This window comes from Schistocerca serialis, chromosome 3 (genome assembly GCF_023864345.2).
Source record: "Schistocerca serialis cubense isolate TAMUIC-IGC-003099 chromosome 3, iqSchSeri2.2, whole genome shotgun sequence".
NCBI classification, from domain to species: Eukaryota; Metazoa; Arthropoda; class Insecta; order Orthoptera; family Acrididae; genus Schistocerca; species Schistocerca serialis.
The window spans coordinates 678,957,485-678,977,513 of record NC_064640.1 but is presented as its reverse complement, the minus strand read 5'-3'; the positions used below and the strand labels follow the sequence as shown (position 1 = coordinate 678,977,513).

Genomic DNA, 20,029 nt, shown 5'->3' with positions numbered 1-20,029 from the left:
GGAATATGGGCTACAACTTAACACAGGGATTTTACAAAATTTTAGTTCAGTTATTAAAGATGATTTTTTTTCAATTGTAATGAAAATTCACAACATTTTTTTGCAATTTTTTATTTATATATTCAGAAATATACAGTTTTTTGGAAAAAGGCTGTGTTAAATTATGCAGAAGGTACTGTGTAACATTTACTGAAAGTTTGAAACAAATATGTTTGGAAGATCCTTAGAAAACATGTAATTAGTATGAGAAAATAAAAGTTTTGGGAATCGAGCGACAAAGATTGGATTAACTTTTAAGTGCATTCCAGGTCCATAGGATGGATTATCTTCATCCTCTGCAAACTCCTCCTCCAGCTTCCTCTTGTTCCTCCTCCTGTTTACTCTTGCTTGTATTTCTAGACTCTTTACAGCCCTGTCTGCAGCCCGAAGGCGTTCCTTGTCTAAAGCAAGCATCGCTCGTTGTTGTGTTCGTAGATTTTGCCACCACTTTCTTCAGTTACAGTTACTGCAACACTGTTCCAAAAGGTGGTCATGTATGAACACTTATCACATTTCAGTTGTATTTCACTAGCAAGTCCTACGTGCTTTATTATGGAGAGTTCCAGACCAACTTCACTACAATGAATACATCTTACACAGTTTGAAAAAATTCCTTTGAGAACCGACATATCAAATATTTCATTCACATCCGATTCGCCCATAAAACATTCATAGTTTTCACTCATTGAACCAAGCTTCTTCTGTGAAGTATTTTCTTTCCCACTTTGACTGCTATGGGCAGGTGTACTTGAGAGGTTAGGTTCACTCACTTGGTTATCGTCTTTATTGTTTACAGTAATAACACATACCTTTGGCTTTCCAACGTTTCTCCTTTTCTTAAAAGCCTTCAGAGGATTTCTAATAACTTTACTTTTACTCATTATTATACTTCAACAAAACAGTGACTCAAGAAACAGAATTAATTACGAATATTTTCGAGATAACGACAGAGTAAATAAACATGAAACAATCGACAATCACACCAGCGATATATATTGAACCATCACAGGTTAGCCACAACACATACTTTATCTCACATCACTAAAATGTACCTGATGAACACGGACGTTAATAATAACACCATTTGACAGCAGTTTAACAGCGCCACAGTGGGTCACGCCCATGTAGAACACATTTCAAAAAAAATTTAAAAATAGTTGTAGTCTTCGGAATTGAATAAATTATATATCTATTAAAAGGTAATAGTCTGCAGATTCAGAAAACGCAAAAAAGTAAAAATTGAACTTTTCATGATTTTGAGCCTTTCCGGAGCCCCTTAACAAAGCTAAAATCGAAACTTGTTGCAAAAGGAAAAAAAAAAGTCATCAGACCCGTCAGATGACGTGCAATATAAGAAAGTAAAGTAAAAAATGGCTCTGAGCACTATGGGACTTAACATCTGAGGTCATCAGTCCCCTAGAACTTAGAACTACTTAAACCTAACTAACCTAAGGACATCGCACACATCCATTCCCGAGGCAGGATTCGAACCTGAGACCGTAGCAGCAGCGCGGTTCCGGACTGAAGCGCCTAGAACTGCTCGGGCACAGCGCTCGGTGGTGAAAATAAGAAGCATTTTGTACGAAATATGATTACTTATTTATATCCACATATATACATAGTCACTAATTTACAATCATTCCGTTATGCAGTATTTTGCAAATAATTGGTTCCTATGCACTTTAAATTAGGCCTGAATCGCATTCAACCCTGTAGAAGCAAAAAACATAGATATTAAATTCGTAAACTCCGCTTCTACGGATTTTAAGCTGATTGGAGATAACAGTTGCATGCTTTGACACTGCTTGAATATAAGAATTCATACATTGCTCTGACTGACATTTACACTATGCTCACGTAAGTAGCCTATGAAGTCATAGAATGAAGGTCTAACACACGGATACAAGCAGCTCTTTCTGTCGCAATCGCTAACGCACAGTACAATTCACACAAATTCACGAAGGTTGTATGTTTAATATAAATGGCCGTGTCTCCAGAAGTTAATTACAGCGTTGCTTCTCCACACATATAGACTATTGACACGTTCCTTCCCGCCTATGGACACATTCCGTCCAAACATATGGACGTTAATAGGAGTATGCGACAGGTCATAGTCACTCTTCGTCTTTCTCTCAACGTAGTCCATGACACTGCACAGGTATCCCCAGTCATGCCACATACACTGAAGCGCTACAGAAACTGGTACAGGCATGCGTATTCAAATACAGAGATATGTAAACAGGCAGAATACGGCGTTGTGGTCGGCAACGCCTATATAAGACATGTGTCTGGCACAGTAGTTAGATCGGTTACTGCTACTGCAATGGCAGGTTATCAAGATTTCAGTGAGTTTGAACGTGGTGTTATTGTCGGCGCACGAGCACTATACAGCATCTCCGAGGTAGCGATGAAGTGGGGATTTTCCCCTACTACCATTTCACGAGTGTACTGTTAATATCAGGAATCCGGTAAAACTTCAAATCTCCGACATCGCTGCGACCGGAAAAAGATCCTGCAATAACGGGACCAACGACGACTGAAGAGAATCGTTCAACGTGGCAGAAATGCAACCCGTACGCAAATTGCTGCAGATCTGAATGCAGGACCATCAACAGGTGTCAGCGTGCGAACCATTAAACGCAACATCATCGACATAGGCTTTCTGAGCCGAAGGCCCACTCGTGTATCCTTGATGACTGCACGACCCAAAGCTTTACGCCTCGCCTGGGCCCACCAACACCGACACTGGACTGTTGATGACTGGAAACATGTTGTCTGGCCGAAAGAGTCTCGTTTCAAATGGTACCGAGCGGATGGAAGTGTATGGGTATAGAGACAACCTCCTGAATAAATGGACCCTGCATGTCAGCAGGAGACTTTTCGAGCTTGTGGAGGCTCTGTAATGGTGTGGGGCGCGTGCAGTTGGAGTGATATGATATGGGACCCCTGATACGTCCAGATACGACTCTGACGGGTGACACGTACATAAGGATCCTGCCTGATCACCTGCATCCATTCATGTCCACTGCTCATTCCGACGGACTTGGGAAATTCCAGCAGAGCACTGCGACACCGCACACGTCCAGAATTGCTACAGAGTGGCTCCAGGAACAGTCTTCTGCGTTTAAACACTTCCGCTGGCCACCTAACTCCGCGGACATGACCATTATTGAGACTATGTGGGATGCCTTGTACCGTGCTGTTCAGAAGATAGCTCCACCCTCTCGTACTCTTACGGATTTATGGACAGCCCTACAGGATTCACGGTGTCAATTCCCTCCAGCAGTACTTGGGACATGAGCTGAGTCCATGCCACCCCGTGTCGTGGGATATCTGCGTGCTCGCGGGGGTCCTACACGATGTTAGACAGGTGTACTTGATTGTTTACCTCTTCAGTGTACATTGTGCTCTAGTATCAAGTCGCTGAATATTCTCTGCTTCAATTATTACAACAAAGCCGCTATCAGGTGCTAAACCACTAGCAGGCAAATTATACGTACTGATGAATACTGGTCTTCTGCCAGCACGTAGGCCTCTGCAACACTAGGCCGCCAGGCGGCGCTAGCAGCCGCGCCACCGGCGGTGCTGCTCGTCATTAGGAACTGATTGTTAAGGAGCCTGTTAGATTAGGGCATCCCACCCAACTACCGCACCCAGAACGAGTGCTTGCTGCTCCACCGGTGGCTACCCTTTAATATCGAATTTTCATAGCCAGAATGCTCAATGTGGTGCAGAAGTGTGAAGAAAGCAGGCAACCACGCCACAGAGACGCACTGGTGCTTCCTATAGTCGACTGACCGAGTTTGAAAGGAGTCAAATTGTGGCCTTTCGAGTGGCGAGATGGTCGTTTCGGGCGACTGCCACACGAAAGTGATCGTGCTACGCCAGTTATGCAACGATGCTGGTATCAGTGGTCACGTGAACATTCTCACACCCGTACACAAGGGTTTGGACGTCCACGCAGCAGAGACTCCCGCCAGGATTGTCGTATTGTAAGGGTATCAGTGGCAGATCGCACAGCTAACACTGCACAGATAAGAGGGCTTGTAAACCGAAATGTGTCGACAAGAACTGTTGCGAACCGGTTATTAGCAGTGAGGGTACGGACTCGCACACCTCTAGCTTGTCTTCCACTCACGTCAGAGCACTGATAAGCTACAACTCTCTTTCACCTACGATCTCTGGACTTGTTGCCAGTCGAGCATGTGTGGGATATGCTGGGGCAAGAAATTACTCGTGCGACTCGGCAGCCAAGAATGCTTACAGAACTACGTGAACAGGTCGAGCACACGTGGCATAAAATATCTCAGCCATCTGTACGATCGACTGAATGCCAGCATCAGCGCCTGCACTGCCGCCCGTGGAGGCTACACCACGCATTAATATGGGTGTTCCAGCATACATTGATACCTAGTACTTCGGAACCGCTTGTTCAAATGGCTCTGAGCACTATGGGACTCAACATCTTAGGTCATCAGTCCCCTAGAGCTTAGAACTACTTAAACCTAACTAACCTAAGGACATCACACACATCCATGCCCGAGGCAGGATTCGAACCTGCGACCGTAGCAGTCCCGCGGTTCTGGACTGCAGCGCCAGAACCGCTAGACCACCGCGGCCGGCGAACCGCTTGTGCTTTTCGTCTGTAAATCTAATCAGTTCATGTACTCCATATTGACGGTTGCCACAATAAATCTTGAGTGAACTGGAAGCCTCTAAATGGGTGTACTAATTTATTTTCGTGCAGTGTATCTTATTTTTGACATTTTTAATTGAGTTAATTGTTTTTCTCGCTGCACATATCGGTAATCATACACCACAGCTGTGCACAGAGGTACAAAGTTGTAATTGCTTGCGACAGTGTTTGGTGTTTTGCCGTTGTTTCCGCAATGCACATGAGTCAGCTGCAGTAACGAGCTGGCAGTCTAGAGAGTTTATAGCTGTTAATTATTGTTTCATATGGGAAGTTGGGTATCAGATTAATTAGTCGTGTCAGGAAATTTTATCGTGCTGAAGTTTCAGTGTGAAAATGTATGTTGGCAGCTGTGGCACACAAAGGATTTCACACATTACATGATTCCAATGTTCCTGTACTAAAACATGTCGCGAATGATCATTTGAAATAACAGACCTAACGGTCCACATTGTCGTTCAACCCTAGTTAAATGGATGTGGTATGGATATTAAAGCAAAATTGATTTTCACCAGTTGTTTGTGAAATGACATGATGTGGTGAAGTAGGAGAAGAGCATTAATGTCGTACGAAGATGAGGCGCAGTTTCACCTGTCACGATAAGTTGGAAAAGAGAATATTTGTATTTGTAGCATCGAAAAATGTTAGGAGTTTGTAAGAAATGCCAGTATTCGATTGGGATGTAGTGCACCTTTAATCGTCAGCTTATTATGAGGACATCTTATTGTACGATATCGTATAACGTTTTGCGTTACCACGCGTAAATTCTAAAACATACAGAAATCCAATGCAATCAGCGCGTGATTATGGGCTATTTCCACTCTCCTTAGAGTTCTGTGTGAGGGATTCCGTGATACGACACGTTCACACACAGAGAGGAGCTACGGTCACTATGGAGCGCCGAGCGCAGTTATCTCCAGCGAGCCTGTGCCACGTACCTCCCAGCGACCCTCGTGCGTGCCGTCGGCGGAGGCAGAGGCGGCGGCGGCGGCTGCGGCGGCAGCAGCGGGCCCCGGCGGGGGAGGCGGGGGCGGCCGCCTGGCGCGCGCGCCGCCCAACTTGTAGAGGCGCTGCAGCTCGTGCGCGTAGTGCGCCTCCAGCTCGCCCGCGCGCAGCGTCACGCCGCACACCGGGCAGCACGACGCCTCCGCCTGCAGCTTCTTCTTCCCTGCAACACCCGCACGCGCCGCCTCTAGTCGCAGTCTTGTTTTACGCTCGAACTCCTGACCACCTCAGAAGGAGCTGCGTCGGTACTCGCATTTGATGACTTTTGCGGAAAAAATTTAACTGCCTTCTTTTACCCTCTACCAATAAATAAACTTGCAAATGAGTTACTTTAATAAAGTACTTGAAACATCTTTCAATCAATAAGTCGATACTGAGACATCAAATGACGCAACAAAAATAGTAGAGAGTGCGCGAGAGCCGGTCGGGGTGGCCGAGCGGTTCTAGGCGCTACAGTCTGGAACTGCGCGACCACTACGGTCGCAGGTTCGAGTCCTGCCCCGGGCATGGATGTACGTGATATCCTTAGGTTAGTTAGGTTTAAGTAGTTCTAAGTTCTAGGGGACTGATGACCTCAGAAGTTAAGTCCCATAGTGCTCAAAGCCATTTGAACCACTTTTGGATGGGCGAGATGTGTGTTTCGCGAACGAGTATCGCGCACTGCATTAGTTAACGGCGAGAAGGATAAGTTAAACCTGAAATGAAACAGCGCACAGAATTAACCAACGCGCGTCTCGTACACCAACCTTCTTGACGGGTTACTTTTAAGCGACCGAGAAACGACGTGGCGGTATGATGAAGACGTTTGACTCTTATTCGGGTGAAATGAATTCTAATTTGATCCTAATTTATATTTTCCTTTGTATTCCCAAATACGTAGGAGTGAATGACTGGTAGGGAATGGTTCCTAGGGCCGATTTCCTTATCAGTCTTATCAAATCATAAGTAGCGCGCCGTCTTCGTGTGCCGATATCCACGGTACATTCTTTGTTTCCTCATTTTAAGCGATTCCCCATCACCGCCTCATATATGAAACACTAAAGTAGTTAAAAATATGAGAACACACATTTTACACATTGTGTATGCGACTTCCTCCCCATCTGTTAAGCTAACTGTAATACTAAGGATAGAATATCTCGACAGGAATGCAGTTCGTTGGTAATTGAACAGGGCCATATAATCATCGAAGGCAATAACGCAGTACGAAGACCAGTAAAAAAAGACAAACTTTCTATGTATTTGACTTAAAGTCGCCAGCCGATGTGGCTCATCATTCAAAACTGGTTCAAATGGCTCTGAGCACTATACGACTCAACTTCTGAGGTCATCAGTCCCCTAGAACTTAGAACTACTTAAACCTAACTAACATAAGGACATCACACACACCCATGGCCGAGGCAGGATTCGAACCTCCGACCGTAGCGGTCGCCCGGATCCAGACTGTAGCGCCTAGAACCGCTCGGCTCATCATTACATGAGTATAGTTCAGCGGAAAACTTACCGGATTTCTGGTGCACTGCGTCCACAATGCCTATACCTGACCACTGCGAAACGTTATGCGTCATAGCAATTAAATCCATCTTATACTGTGTGTTAACCTAACATACACGTTCCAAATTCTTCTTGAGCAGTGCAAGATTTCGAAATAAGTGTTTCGGCAAGTGATACCAGAAAGGGACGCCTAACTTTCTTTAATGGGAAAATTTTACATCTTTTCATAAAAGAAATCATCCCACAGCTCTCAGAGTATAAAAATGATAGAGCACTTGTCAATTTTGCAACCAAACTTTTCGCAAACTCAGTCACAAAACGTGAAGTCAACGACCACAGCGCCATTATTCTAATTTGTGCTCCAATAGAGGGAAAAGCCTGCACTTTTGGTATTCACTTCTCGAAAAACCACACAAATATTTCACTCTAAATATTGATGAATGTCACTTGCCGTTTTCTCTGCCACTTTCTGAAAACATTGTATTCATATAGTGATTCGTTAGTAAAGTATTTTAGTAGTACACGTTACGTGTCACGCATTATACATTACAGAAATTTAGTCGAAAATTAACGCAAGCTTCTGTGCATGTGTTTGGTGCTTACGGGCGCTAAACGGCGATGTTATCAGCACCCTTACACACATTAAAAGAAACGAATGTGGAAAAAAGTAGTAGAATGTGATCATATACGCCAAGTCAACGGGAAAGAATTAAAGATGCTATACAAGAGACTAAAACACAAGTAAAACGAGAAAGGAGCTAAAAGGAAGCTACAGGAAAATGTCACTGGCTGGCCTCTTACGTAAAATATGGCGAGCCAGTCACCCTGTGAACAAATTAAAACCTTCTCCCTAAAATCATGGTAATAACGTTGGACAATTCACAAAAGTTTAAAACTCTAACCACATTCGTTTGATTATTGTCTAAAAGAGATTGCAGATCCGTCGGCAAATCAGCCGCGGCTCGATGGTCGGAAAATAAAACGCAGTCGAATAAAGCGTGGCGCACAGTGAACTGTACGCCGCAAACGCCACACATTGGAGGGTGCTTTCGCCAGAGCAAGAAGCCATCGTCATAGGGCTGTGGTCTATGAGAAGACGAGTGAGGAATACCTCGTCCCGTCTATGTGGCTGGAAGGAAGTACACCACAGTCGCGTAGTGAGCTTTACTAATCGGTCACCTCCACCCACTCACCTCTCCACAAGCCTGAAAAGACGAAACAGAACTCGACTGTGAGCTGTACTGATAATTCTGCTTATGCAATAAAATATAAATTTTTACACGACAGAAACATAATGATACAACATGCAGGAAAAGGAGATATTTACCACATATTAGAAGCATGATGAATATTTTCTTCTCTTAGCTATCCTACTGATATTTACTCGTGGCCGTACAGAATGAATTACTTCACCATAGACATTTACACTAGCGGAAATGATTAATGGTTCAAATGGCTCTGAGTACTATGGGACTTAACTTGTAAGGTCATCAGTCCCCTAGAACGACTTAAACCTAACGAACCTAAGGACATCACACACATCCATGCCCAAGGGAAATGATTAGTTTCCTAATTAATTTTCAATGTTTCCTATTAAATTTCAATAAAATATTCTATAAATATGCAGAACCAAAAGTTTTACAAAATGATGGAAGTAGGCCGACTTGTAGAGTAAATTTACGGTAACAGCTTATGGTACCATGGCGATTTTAATCCTTAAGGTTACGAAGTTTCGAATTGATAATGAAAACAGTCCATTGTAAACACATGAACATGTTGTTTCACATTGTCAATCGATACTGTGCGTGTTCAGCGTTATATATCATTCAGTTTATATAAACCTTTATACACAAAATAATTACACATCGTACTACACCACTGATAACGAACATACACAAAATTTCTAGGGAACAATTCAAAGGCACAGAATGGAGTAATTTTTATTATTTACATGTTTCCATCTTTCTGCATTTGGTCCGTTAGAATGCCAGACAGAATTTCATATTAAGTACGGACACAATACGGACGCCAAAGAATGCACACTATGTGCCAGAAACACATCCGATCATATCGCGAGGTTTTCAATCTGAAAATGAGACACTGTCGTTCGAAGCTGAATTCTCTACTATAATTAAAACAACGAGAATTGTGACCGTTCTTGTCAGGACACTTTGCATTACACTCTAGCCACTGTAAATATTTTAAGACGATTTTAGAACAAATGAGAGTAAAGAATAAAGATAAAGAACTTAGGCGGTTACCTATCACTAATAAAGTATAGGTGCCAAGAGTGGGACAAACGGTGAGTAATGAATATGAGAACTTAACACTACAGGTGAAAAATTTTGGCTGATTTGGTTGTGGTCAGTCTGACGACAATGACAGTGAGTACTGTAGGTAAGATTCCAGTTCTGGTTAGCGTACCAGTAGTATTAATACTTCAGAATACTTTGCTTGCGTTATATGACTTGTAGATGCCTCACCCGCCATTTTACTGGTGCGATCGAGCGTATTGCAGAATTTCAAACTTCTAGTGTTTCGTAAAGTTTCCGTATCAACACCTGAACGAATCGCGGCCCGCTGTAACAAATTTCTGGAGCAAAAGCTGAATTATCGAGTAAAAACAACGATTTAGTGAATATCACTCTATATTATTCTGAAGAGGGTTTACAATTCGGTATCTGTCTCATAGGCACAATGAAGAAAGACTGAGAAATTACTATCCATCGCCTAAGTTCCTTTCACACGATATGAGTGTAAGGCGTAAACGCGAGACAGTCCGTGAAACGACGAGAAAAATCACCTTTGCGACAGGTTCAGGCAGACAAGCGTGCTGAATTCTGAATTATTGCGTAGTCAGAACGCAGATCCATTCCATCTGATCCGTGACATGTATATGCATGTGTACACAAAGGTGCAGGGCTCATGCAAATACTTCTTCTTACTCGTTAATATTTTCAAAAATGTCACTTAGATCTGCTCTTATTGCGAAAAAATGATACGTCTATACTACACGATCGCGAGTTCGTTACAACAAGGGTTGCGTCTTTTAGTAATTTTCCGCTGCCGCAGCGACAATGCTGGCCGAAAATATGAATAACATAATGACGTAGATGACGATGACAGTGGTGGTGATGACGAAGGAAGAGAAGAAATAATTCCATTGTGGTAGCTACATATGCAAGTGCAACGAATTTCAACCAATTCAGCAAAACAGGAAAAGATGAAAAGAAGGATGAATATTCTTTTTAACACAGAAATGAAAACGTTTCTGCTAGCTTCCGGATCTGATGAACCACACCACCAACGGGAACGACGCGGGTATACAGATCTTTCGTTGGATGAAACTTGTTACAGAGTGAACGTTGTGCAGGAGTAGCGGGGAAATGTAGAAAGGCGAGAAATAAGCTAGGAAGTGGCGGGCGCCGGCTGGGCGCGGCGGGCGCCTGCTCCGTTTATTTAATCGCTCATGCTATTCGTGTAAGTAAACAAGCAAAATGTTGACAGTCGATCAGCGAGGCGCTGCTCTGTTTGTGTCTCCGCTCGGCGCCATGCGGGACACTTCAGCCGCTGAGAGTAAACAAACGCTCTTCTCCGCTACTTAAGTCCTCCGCCCTCGCCAGCGGAGGAATCCGAGCGCCTCCCCTGCCAAGTGGCGTCTGTCTTCCGACAGGGAACAGCGCAATCACTCGCCGGAAGCGATTAGGGGAAGCAACAGGGATGTGCAAGCTCAATCCCATGGAGGGGATACGTAGCGCCAAAAATGCCCACCCTGATACACCATAAAAGTTGCGTTATTGTTAATGGATCCGCACAAAGTTCGTGACAAAACTAAATCTTTACAGTAGTGTTCCATAATGAAGATTATTGTATATCCAGAGACTAAAATCCGTTGAAAATGACGCGAGAGGATATTCGCAGTTCTCACATCTCGACCAGTAATGTTTATGCTTTCCACTGGATAGTTGTCGAGGTTTCATCTGTACACAACCACCCCGTCGAAGAGTAGGGATACTCTACAATAATATCTCGTTGTTTACTGAGCACTATGGGACTTAACATCTGAGGTCATCAGCCCCCTAGAACTTAGAACTACTTAAACCTAACTAACCTAAGGCTGGGGCTGGGCTGTTTTGAGGGAAGAGACCAAACTGCGAGGTCATCGGTCTCGGGAAGGACAGGGAAGGAAGCCGGCCGTGCCCTTTCAAAGGAACCATCCCGGCATTTGCCTGGAGCGATTTAGGGAAATCACGGAAAACCTAAATCAGGATGGCCGGACGCGGGATTGAACCGTCGTCCTCCCGAATGCGAGTCTAGTGTGCTAACCACTGCGCCACCTCGTTCGGTAACTAACCTAAGGACATCACACACATCCATGCCCGAGGCAGGATTCGAACATGCGACCGTGGCGGTCGCGCGGTTCCAGACTGAAGCGCCTAGTACCGCTCGGCCACACCGGCCGGCATTTACTAGTTTCGTGACACTATCGTTACGGTGCCTGCGCCCCTTTTAACAAATCTGTCTGCCATTCCAGTAACGTATAAGACCCTGTGGAAATAATTACTTAATGTCCCCATGTTATTGGTGGTTGAATTCCGCGGCTGTAGATTGAATTACTTGAAGAAATACAGCAATTAGCATAAATACAGCTGTACAGAAAAGCGGCTAAGACGGTTTCGGTCTTTCACCCATCTTCAACTGACGTTAACACATTTACATCTCTGTCAATATAACGTTTCAATGACTGTACTTTAGTAACATTCTGTATAATTTTGTTATCATTCTCTCAATGCTAGTCGGTCACTACTCTATTAAACCAATAAGGATTCGCGTCAATTACTAATGCAGCCATTGTAATTCACTAAAAAAATACCTACCTGTAAAACGATTCGTGCGACTCATTACAGTAAATACTTGTATATCAAACCAAATTTTGATTATGCAGAGACAGCGTCAAGTTTTGAGGTCAGCAACATTAAGTCCATAAACATAACTGATTCCTGAAATAGTTTTCGAATTGGTAAGAAAATTGTAACTTGACTTTAGATATAATTTCCGATACACACAAACGCATTACTTGACCGCATGACGAATGCTGGGCAGCATCAGTGAAGCTAAACGTGTTTGCACTGTAGATATGAAGACGGAAAATGGAGTCACAAATTACTGAACAAAAGTAATTGCACCTAACTATTAATTAACTCTGGAAACGTGGTAGCTGTGCGAATTGTTATTTTGCAAACGGCAGTTGCAGAGTTCAAAATGAAGTCGATAAAAACGTAATTCTTACGGAAATATGAGTGTTTTATACCAACTGAAACAAAGTGAAAGCCGGAAAAACATCTTGCCAAAAGCAAAGCTACACAAAAAAGTGTCTGGCTGCTGTATTACTTCAATTAAGTATTACTTGCTTCATCTTTCCGTCAAGATAGTGCTGGATGAGGAAAGAAAACAAAAATCATCAAATTCTGACTGCAGAGTATGGCATCTTTCGCGAAAACTATTCAGGTTCGTCACAGATATTTTAGCTGTGAGAACTGTCCGCCGACGAATCATAGTGTTAAAAGGGCGATGACTGGTACTTCAGTCGCTTTTAACCTTGGTTGTTCATGGGAAGAGCGAACAATTAAAACCAAATCACGCAGTTAGTACGTGAAACACAAAGAACTTTCAAACAACAACATATTATTGGTATTCAAAAACTATGCTACAGTTTACAAAAGCTATTCGAGCGACAAAATATTTTGTCATAAAGGAACGCTGGGGGCAGATTTATTGCAACAAAAAGGCTTCTGATACTAATTGACACTAAAAGGAACATGTACACAAGTTGTTTTTCTACTAAGATGGAAAGTGTCCGTTCTTCAGGATAAAACTAAAAATGCTTAGTACGGGTGACATTCAATACCAATGTGCTATTTGCACTGAACTGCCAAGTTCGCGAGATTTGACTTCGGCCCACCTGAAACAATAGGCCAAACGTGAGGAATGGCAATGGCGAAATTTTCTGATCTATCAGAGTTACTATGGTAGGAAGAAAGTAACTTTTTTTTTTTTTTGTCCTGTATGGGTGCTCACGTAAATCAGCATGGGGTCCAGCAGTTTACTGTTGACAGTGCAACTACGCCGATAGCCACAACTTCTTAGTCATCTACTTTAAAATTAGCCTAGTATCCAAAAATATTATCTAGACCATTAAGTCATGTAATGCAAATAACTCTCAGATCATCGCGTGAGTGAGTGAGAGTGGGGCGAAGGGGGGGGGGGGGGGGAGAGAGAGAGAGAGAGAGAGAGAGAGAGAGAGAGAGAGAGAGAGAGAGAGAGAGAGAGAGAGAGAGAGAGAGAGAGAGGGGGGGGCTGGGGCTTTAAGGGGTAACACCACTACAGAATTTCCAAAAAAAATCCTTTTCTTATTGGCTTAAAAGATGCTTTGAATCTACTAAAATGTGAGGCAGAAGTCTAATCCCTGAAAAAAAAAAAAAAAAAGAGAGTTCTATGGAATTCCGAGCTGCTGCTCTAGCACCTCGGATGACCCGAAACGGCCGACCTGCACCAACTCCATAACATCCGTAGTGTCTGGGTGTAGTTACAGGCATTTCACAACAATAATACTTTAGTCTGGCGTCAGCAAGTGACAGTACGTGTGCAAAGATTGCGCTTCGAATCTCGATTTTTGTGTGCAGTATTGATTCTGATAGTTAATTTGTGATCTAATAGTATACAGTTTTGTCTTTCAAGTAAGAATGAGCGTTGAGAAAGTGTGCTCGGGCAGAAAAGATATGAAAACATCGTATCCAACTCGGCGTCGAAGCAGTGTGCCATCCACACGTCGGAAGCAGTATCTGCTAACATAATGAAAGACAGTGACCAGGATTTTGATGTGAATTACGGAGTGAACTATAGGATTATAAATTTTCTTGCCGTTCTCTCTGTTATTTTTGAACACCTGAAATGTAAAACGCGTAACGCAGACATCACGATGCATCAACGAAGTCCTCGAGGCTTAAGCTTCAGTATAAGTAGTGCTTGTCCACACTGTATAGTTGTCATACCACGTATTACGTTTATACGGAATGCATATGAGATCAACCGTCGAATCGTCCTAGCAATGCGCCTGCTTGGAATAGGGATAAATGGAATTGTAAGGTTTTGTGCGTTCATGGAATTGCCACGAGCGATATTTCAATCGTTCTGTAATAACCTAGTGGATATGATTCCGATCGCAACGCAACAGTACGACAGACCAGTCCTGGGATGGCAGATTAATGACAAGAGTTTTCTAAATGTAGAATTTTTTTATTTGTTCATGTCTATAACACATTTCAAAACTTCAAACGCGTTTTTCTCTGAATATGATTTTCCGAAACGGCACGCAACATAACTCCAACAATTTTCAGTCTTTTCATTTGGAAATTTAATTACAACGCTCATACTGGCACCGAAACGGAAGATAGAGAGAACGCCGAAATACTGAATTCGCTCTTCCGAAATTGTTTTACCGCAGAAGATCGTAACACGGTGCTTTCTTTCAATCGTCGTACTTGCGTCGAAATGGCATACATTGCGATAACAGATCTCAGAACAGAAAATCAACTATTATCGCTTAGTAGTGGAAAGGCGTCAGGACTAGATGAGATACCTATAAGATTCTACAAAGATTATGCGAAAGAAACTTTACTCCCCTTCTAGCAGTAATGTATCTTGGGTCGCTTGAGCAACGAAGGGTACCTAGCGACTGGAAGAAAGCGCAGGCCATTCCCGTTTTTGAGAAAGGCCCTAGGACAGATGTACACAATTATAGACCTATATCGTTGAGGTCAACCTTTTGTATTATTAGGGAAGATCTTTTACGCTCAAGAATTATGACGTTCTTGGATAAGGAAAACTCTTCTATAAAGATCAACATAGATTCCGCAAACAAAGATCTGCGAAACTCAGCTCGCTCTGTTCCTCCATGACATCCACAGCGCCGTAGACAATGGCGCTCAGGTTGGTGCCGTGTTCCTTGACTTAAAGAAGGCATTTGACACCGTCCTGCGCTACCGTTTATAGGAAAAAAAACCGTACTTATCTAGTATCCGAGCAGATTTTCACTGGATGCAAGACTTCCTTTCAGACAGAACTTAACACCACGCTCTTAACGGAACAAAATCGACAGATGTACAGGTGATTTCCGGAGTACCCGAAGGAAGTGCAATAGGACCGTTACTGTTTATAATATACATAAATAATCTAGTAAAAAGCGTCGGATACTCTCTAAGGGTGTTTGCAGATGATTCCGTTGTGTGTAACAAAGTAGCAACGCCAGAAGATAGTAATGATTTACAGAATGACCACCAGAGAATTGATGAATGGTGCACGCTCTGGTAGTTGACCCTGAAGGTAAATAACTGTAACATATTGCACATACATAGGAAAAGAAATACACTACTTTACAGCTACACTATTAAGGACAAACCGCTGGAAACAGTATCTTCCGGACAATATCTAGGAGTAAACTATCCAGTGCCACCGTAAGTGGAAGGGCCACATAAAACAAATAGTGGGATAAGCAGACGCCAGACAGATTCATAGGAAAAATCTTAAGGAAATGTAACTCATCCACGAAGTAAGTGGCTTATTTCTTGAGTTTTGGTCGTGTATCTGGGATCCCTACCAGACAGGACTGACAGAAGAGATAGAGAAGATCCAACGAAGAGCGGCTCGTTTCGTCACGGGATCACTTAGACGACAGAGACCGTTACGCAGATGCACAACTCCATTAGCAGGCGTTACAAGAGAGGCGTTCTGCATCACAAAGAGATTTACTATTGAACTTTCGAGAGAGCACTTTCTGGGAAGAGTCGGACAACATTACTTCCCCCCACATGTCTCGTGTAATGATCATGAGGAGATAATTCGAGAAATTACAGTCAGTACATAATAGGCTAACCGACAATCATTCTTCCCACGCGCTAGTCGCGAGTGGAACACTGTTGGGGGCCACAGTTACTGGTACAAAAAGTGCCCTCCACCACACACCATTAGGTGGCTTGCGAAGTGTGATGTAGATGTAGATTACATAGATGTTTTTCTCTTTTCCAGATTCAAATTGGCACCAGTTATAGTGCGTGCCACAGATCGCCTCAAATTCAACATGCCTCGGGAGCAACAGAAACAGAACATCTTTCTTTCTATCTTTCTTTCTTTCCACGAACAATACGAGACTGAAATAGAAGGGAGAACCGATAGAGGTACTCAAAGTACCCTCCGCCACACACCGTCAGGTGGCTTGCGGAGTATTAATGTAGACGTAGAGTACTGCTACAGTGTCACCATTCTGCAACATTTTCAGACAAAAATTTTGTGTAATATACTTAAAAACACTCTCAATAACTACCCCAGATATTGTTTCTCTATCACCTTTCCTTCTGCACAAAAAAATTTTGAAATGCACGGTTTTTTAGGCCAAACAGTGGTGTTACCCCTTAAAGCAGGGCAAATAAAGGGAGAGAGGAACATTGGGGTATACATAATAGTGGAGAAGGAGAATGACATTTTCCTTTGAAAATCCATAGCAGTCAGCCTCGTTACATAAGCAGAAGACCCCACGCATCTACACGCCGAGTCATCTGCCTCCAGTTTTTAGTAGTAATATAAATTCAAGCAACATATGTTAATGACTCCTATAAAATTCGTAAAAGAGTAGCATTTCATCAATCTGTCAAATACAAGACAAACGTAGTCATCGACACCATTCGGTTTCTAATGATCACTGTGTCATCGGCGAGTTAGACATTTTAAGACTACAAAAATGTGAGAAAGCGCTTTTATTGCAATGGCGCGCGGCTGTACACTTGTGCCCGAGATTTCCAGCAGAAAGGGTCAGCGGCAGAAGAATGCAAAAGGAAATGTTTAGAGCCGACTGAGGAGGGGAGTGGGCGCGGGGACAGGCTTCACTGCGTAGAAAAACAATTTCCCTCGAGCAGAAGCATCTGGAGAGGGATTTACGACTGATCAAGCACGATTCATTCGCATTCCTTAGAAGCACAGGTCCAGCATTTTCCCTCCGAAGAGCAGCTTCTTTCCCTTCGCTGTGCACATACATTGAAACAATTAATCTGACTCGGTCGGTAGTATTCAACAGGCCGGTGAATCAGTGCGGACGTGTTAAGAATAGCGATGCACAACTGCGCTCAAGTAACAGCTTGGCCGGCCATTAGGAGTCCCCCGCGGACGCTTCTAATTAAAACCGCTAGCACGCCTCTCCCATTTCAGAAAAACACATCACTGCTTGCCATTCAGTGGTTTACCAAACTAATGCCGTTCGAATGCAGCTAGCTCTTTTCCCTTCGTTTAGCGTTCAGTCATTAGAGGCACTGAGACTAACTCAGTTCCGAAAAGAAATGAGGAATTGATAGCGGCTATGTCGAAAACGCACTTGATATACTACAATCTACAACAGTGGTCTAGGGAAATGAAGGATAAACTAAATTAAAATGGGCGAAGATTCAAGTGAAACCAGAATAGAAATTAGTACATCAGAATGGCTATACCAGGGTTTTAACGTAGTTTCATCGGATATAAGTTCGGAATGTCGCCGCAGTAGAACGAAATACTCGCATGGCGATATACATCCTTCAGACCTACTAGATGCACTTCAGACCTACTCGACGCATATACGTGGTACTAAATTACGGCGTAACAATACAGAAGAAAGTGGCAGTGGCACACACCTTATCAAATGAAGGGTTTCTCTTAAGTTTAAGTACAAACAATGTAGCCACTTATCAGTAATTCACTCTGATGTACTTTCAGGAAACAGTGCAACGTAAGAGGAGTTGAGAGCTGATGCTGCGAAGAATCGATGAATACTTACCTATAACAGAAACATTCCATAAATAACAACATCTGGCAGCTCGTTTTAGCAAAGGCAAATTTGCCGGTACCTATAATGAGCCCCTCGCCAGGTTTCATGCAGATGCTGTATGGAGGGACATGTGGTTAGCACACCGCTATCCCGGCCATTTTGCAGACTTTCCAGACCATGTAGCTGTAACTACTCGGTCAAGTAGCTCCTCAACTGGTATCACGAGGCTAAGTGCACCTCAAACCAGTCCTCCCACCAAAGAAAAATCCTTGGCAGTACCGGGAATCAAACCCAGGTCCTCCACGTGGCAGCGGTCTACGGCGATAACGCAGCAATGGAGGGCGATAATATCTCATCCCCCGACTCCAAACTTCTATCTTTGCACAAATTAGCCATTAATCTACGTTTCTTCGCCCTCAACAACGTAAGAGAATCACTGTCCTTTCCGCATTCTTTATCTCATACCTAGTTTTCCGCTTATCTTTTTTTCCTTAGTTTCCTTCTTTTCTTTTGTCATTACTAGTGTCCCATTCCGTGTAAGTCCTCTGCATTGCTCTTATTGTTTCTCAAACCGTGTTGTCATTTTACTCTAAGTACGTCTCCTCGCTACTTATTGCTGCCACCGACAGACATACAGACTACACTTCCCTGGTATTATTAACTAAATATTGTTATTAAATATTGTCTCTGCAAACTTTTGTTAGGATCATTTTCATAATGTTTTGATTTGTTATTATGCTTATTAACTTTTACTACTAACATACTTACTGGATTTCTGGCATATTAACTTTTTTTTTGTAAACAGAACCTAAAAAAGGTTGTTTTCTTAGACTATGGAATGGTCGAAAGGCACTACTGTTATCAGAAAGAGTAAATAAAATATATGTAGGCGTAGGTCTTTCTTTTGTGACAGCATCTCTTCATGTATCTTATAATATACAAGGTGAGTCAGGAGGAAAGGTGCATGCTTTGAGACACTATAGTATTAGTGATTCTGAACAAAAAACTTCATATGGACATATGCCCTATTGCGAATGGTTTCCGAGATAGAGCACGTGTAATATCACTTTTGTACGTTTTTCTTTAATAACTGGAAAACCGCACACTCTGACGAAAACGTGCCTTGGATCTAAGCAAATGGCTCTAAGCACTATGGGACTTAACATGTGAGGTCATCAGTTCCTTAGACTTAGAACTACTTAAACCTAACTAAGCTAAGGACATCACACACATCCATGCCCGAGACAGGATTCGAACCTGCGACCGTCGCAGCAGCGCAGTTCCGGACTGAATCGCCTAGAACCGCTCGGCCACAGCGGTCGGCTGAAACGTGTCTCAGTACACAATTAAACTAAATTAAATTTGCTACAAAAAAGGGTCCTATTTATTTTTTTGTCTAGGACTAACAGTTTGCGCGAAGAGATCGTGAGAATATTGACAATTTCGCGCGAAGCGTGTGCGCTGTAGCTTAGGTACTTTTTGTAGGGCAGTTTGAGGTAGATTTCCGACTTGATAGACCACAAAATGTTCGTCTGAACTTCCTCTATATTACTGTGGTGCGTTGTAAACAATGACAATGAATAATACAGAAAACAAATAGAAATGTACATTAAAAATGTTCTGTCTCGGAAACCATTCGCAATAGGGCATATGTCAACATCACGTCCGTTGTTCAGAATCAGTAATGCTATCACCCGTCAAAGCACGTACGTTTCCTCCTGACATAATAAATACATTACGATGATAAGCGACACAGAAAACTTTTAGGTCCGTTTTCTCTAAATTTTGAAAGTGCTGAGCAAGAAACCGAAACGGTTGACGAATCATTTGCTGAGTTCCCCTTGTAAGATTTCTAGCAGACAGATTTATAGCTAAAACCATCTGGTATATGTACATGGCGGTTATAATGAAACATTTGCCACTTGAGATGTTGTAGACGGTAAACAATTTAC

At 42.8% G+C, this 20,029-nt stretch overlaps 1 protein-coding gene across 1 annotated transcript in view; it reads right to left on the bottom strand.

Moving 5' to 3' along the window:
• Positions 1-20,029, bottom strand: part of LOC126471083 (E3 ubiquitin-protein ligase RNF220-like) — a 682,522-nt gene that overhangs the window by 116,628 nt on the left and 545,865 nt on the right. Inside the window, exon 4 of the mRNA XM_050099157.1 lies at positions 5,671-5,900. Coding sequence (XP_049955114.1) covers positions 5,671-5,900 — 230 coding nt within the window. The remainder of the gene's footprint in view (positions 1-5,670; positions 5,901-20,029) is intronic.